The 2,796-nt window shown below is 59.4% G+C and overlaps 1 protein-coding gene across 1 annotated transcript; it reads left to right on the forward strand.

The window, feature by feature from the left end:
- Positions 1–748: 748 nt before the first annotated feature.
- LOC308236000 (interferon lambda-3-like) lies at positions 749–2,235 on the forward strand (the record flags this gene model as incomplete). Its single annotated transcript, XM_080645216.1, has 6 exons — positions 749–758; positions 859–1,040; positions 1,357–1,434; positions 1,693–1,836; positions 1,939–2,022; positions 2,110–2,235. 6 exons carry the CDS (start codon positions 749–751, stop codon positions 2,206–2,208), a joined length of 597 nt encoding a protein of 198 aa, XP_080501342.1. The 3' UTR covers positions 2,209–2,235.
- Positions 2,236–2,796: the final 561 nt, after the last annotated feature.

Here is a 2,796-nt window from a genome sequence, read left to right on the forward strand (position 1 = left end):
CCTATCCCTGGGTGCCTCGAGTCTGGACAATTAAAGATGTTTGTCAGCTCCCCTCCCCTCCTCCCCTTCTTTCTCGGTCCCTGCTGGGCGGGGGGGGGGGGGGGGGGGGGAGGGAAGAGTTGGTCTCCTCTCTTAATTCTGGGCTGCTTTGTCCTGCTGACTCTCTCCTCCAGCCCCCACCCCCCACCCCCCCAGCCCAGCAGCCTTCTCCCTTCATCTTCTCCCCTCCCCTGACAGCCTCCTTCTTGGAAGTTCCACGTTCTTGGTGGCGCCCTGGAGGTGCCTTCCTCCTCTCCCTGCTGGGGGTGTCCGGCGGGAAGGCATCCCCTCTTTGTGGGGCTGAGGCTGCCCTTATGCTAGGATTCGGTTGGGACCTCACCTCCTGTAGGTGAACCTGAGTGTGTGTCACTTTCTGTTTCCCTCCAGCTGCTCACCTGGCTCAAGGCCCCGCCCTGCACGGGCTTCCCCAGCCTGGGGCCTCCCCTAGTGGCAGGTGTGTTTTCACTTTTCCTACATCAGCTGGGATTGCCAGCCTGTGCAGGCCAAAAGCTGCACCATGGAGCTCGGGGAGGAATTGCATCGCAGTCCAGCTGGAAGTTCAGGGACACAGACCGAGCAGCCGGCTGAGACCCGGAAGAGGAGACTGAGGCCAGAGACACCAAACAAGGCTGAGTGAGACCCAAGTGACAGCCTCTGAGAGGACACTTGGATCCCCACCTGGGACAGAGACCAGAGACCAGAGACCAGGATGCAGCTGGGTGAGCCTCCATGTCATAGCCCATGACCCTCACTCCCCACAGCCCCCACCCTCAGCCCCTGACACTCTGTCCCCTCATCTGCCATCCTTCCCTAACATAGCCTTGGCTGGGTGTGGCCCGCTGGTGCTGATGCTGGTGACCACGGTGCTGACCAGCACAGGAGCAGTTCCCGTCCCCACGCCCCTCGGGAGCCTCCTGGGTGCAAGGGGCTGCCACGTGGCCCAGTTCAAGTCTCTGTCCCCACAAGAGATGAAGGCCTTCAGGAGGGCCAAGGATGCCTTGGTGAGTCTCCCTCCATCTTGGCTCCCCCCCACCCCGCTGTGGGCGAACCTCCACCCTTCCCTCTGTGGGTCACAGGCCCATTTGGCTCAAGGTGGACCTGTACCCTTCCTTCCCCGGGCTAACCTCCACCCTTCGCACAGTGGCCTACCTCCTGCTCTTGCTGCTGTGGGCTGACTCTTGTTCTTCTGCACTGGAGATGCCTCCACCATCCTTTGGGACGTTAGCCCCCTGCTCCTGTTGCTAGCCATCCTCCACCCCACTGCAGGGTCAACCTCCAGCCCTCCAGCTGTGGGCTGACCTCTGCCTTGCTCTCCAGGAAGAGTCCCTCCTGCTGAGGAACTGCAGCTGCAGCTCCCGCCCACTCCCCAGGACCTGGGACCTGAGGCAGCTGCAGGTGAGTTGGGAGACTCAGGCCCAGCCCTGCCCTCACCTGGCCCTGCTCCTCTGGCTTCTTAGGTGGCCCCTTCACCTTCTCCTTCTCACTTTTCTCTGTGTTTTTGCCTCCCCAGCAGTCCCCCTGACCTCTTCTCCTCACCTGCTCACATTGACCTTCCCTCTCTACTCTCTCCTGCCCTTCCCCTGTTCCTTCCTCAGCCCTCCTCACCTGTTCTCTCTCACATGCAGCCCTCACCCGTCTGTCTCCCCTGCTCAGGTGTGGGAGCGCCCTGTGGCCTTGGAGGCTGAGCTGGCCCTGACACTGAAGGTCCTGGGGACCGTGGCTAACTCGACTCTGGGGGATATCCTGGACCAGCCCCTTCACACGCTGCACCACGTCCACTCCAAGCTTCAGGCCTGTGTGAGTGCTCTGGGCTCCCAGGCCATGTCTGTGGGCTCTGACCACCCATATGTCGCCCTGTGTCTGAGACCCTGTTCACTCACCACCCTCCTTTGCCCACAGGTCCCAGCTGAGTCCACAGCAGGCCCCAGGCCCCGGGGCCACCTCCGCCAATGGCTGCACCGCCTCCAGGAGGCTGAGAAGAAGGTGAGCGACTGGGGAGGGACCAGTTTCTGGGGACAACTTGGGGCCCAGATGATGAACAGCCACTGACCTGTCCCTTCCTCTCCACAGGAATCCCGTGGCTGCCTTGAAGCCTCTGTCACATCCAACCTCTTCCGCCTCCTCGCCCGTGACCTGAAATGTGTCGCTGATGGAGACCTGTGTGTGTGACCCTGAGGCTCACCTGCCACCTGTCCCAGCATCTTGGGTTTTATTTATGCATCCCCCACTTTTCTTAATTTATTGCCACCCAACCACTATTTATGCATTTATGTGTGTGAATTGTCAAACTCAGACCCGATAAAATATTTATTTTTCTACTTTTTGTAAGAATTGTTCAAATAAATGGTAAGAAAAAGATGTTTCCTGTGCTGTGGGACTGCGTGTATGATTGTGCGGATTAGTTTTCTCTCGCCGCCATAACAAGGTATCCCAAACTTAGCATCTTCCAACCACACAAGTTTAGTATCTCACAGTTCCATAGATGAGAGCTCTGGGTGGCTCAGCCCCTTTCTCCGCCAGGGATCTCACAGGGCTGAAGTCCAAGAGTGGCTGGTGGGATTCTTCTAGGGAGGCCTTGGGAGGAAAGGGCCCACCTCCAAGCTCAGTCAAGCTGTTGGCAGAGTTCTACTCCCTCGCTGCAGTGGTAACACTGAGGTTCCCGTTCCCGCTGCAGAAAGCGTCCGTCCGCAGCTCCTGCCAGCCTCTTGCAGGTCCTGGCACATGGACCTACATCTCAGAGCCCGCAGCCCCGGTCAC

This window comes from Plecotus auritus (assembly GCF_963455305.1).
Source record: "Plecotus auritus genome assembly, chromosome: 10".
Classification (NCBI taxonomy): domain Eukaryota; kingdom Metazoa; phylum Chordata; class Mammalia; order Chiroptera; family Vespertilionidae; genus Plecotus; species Plecotus auritus.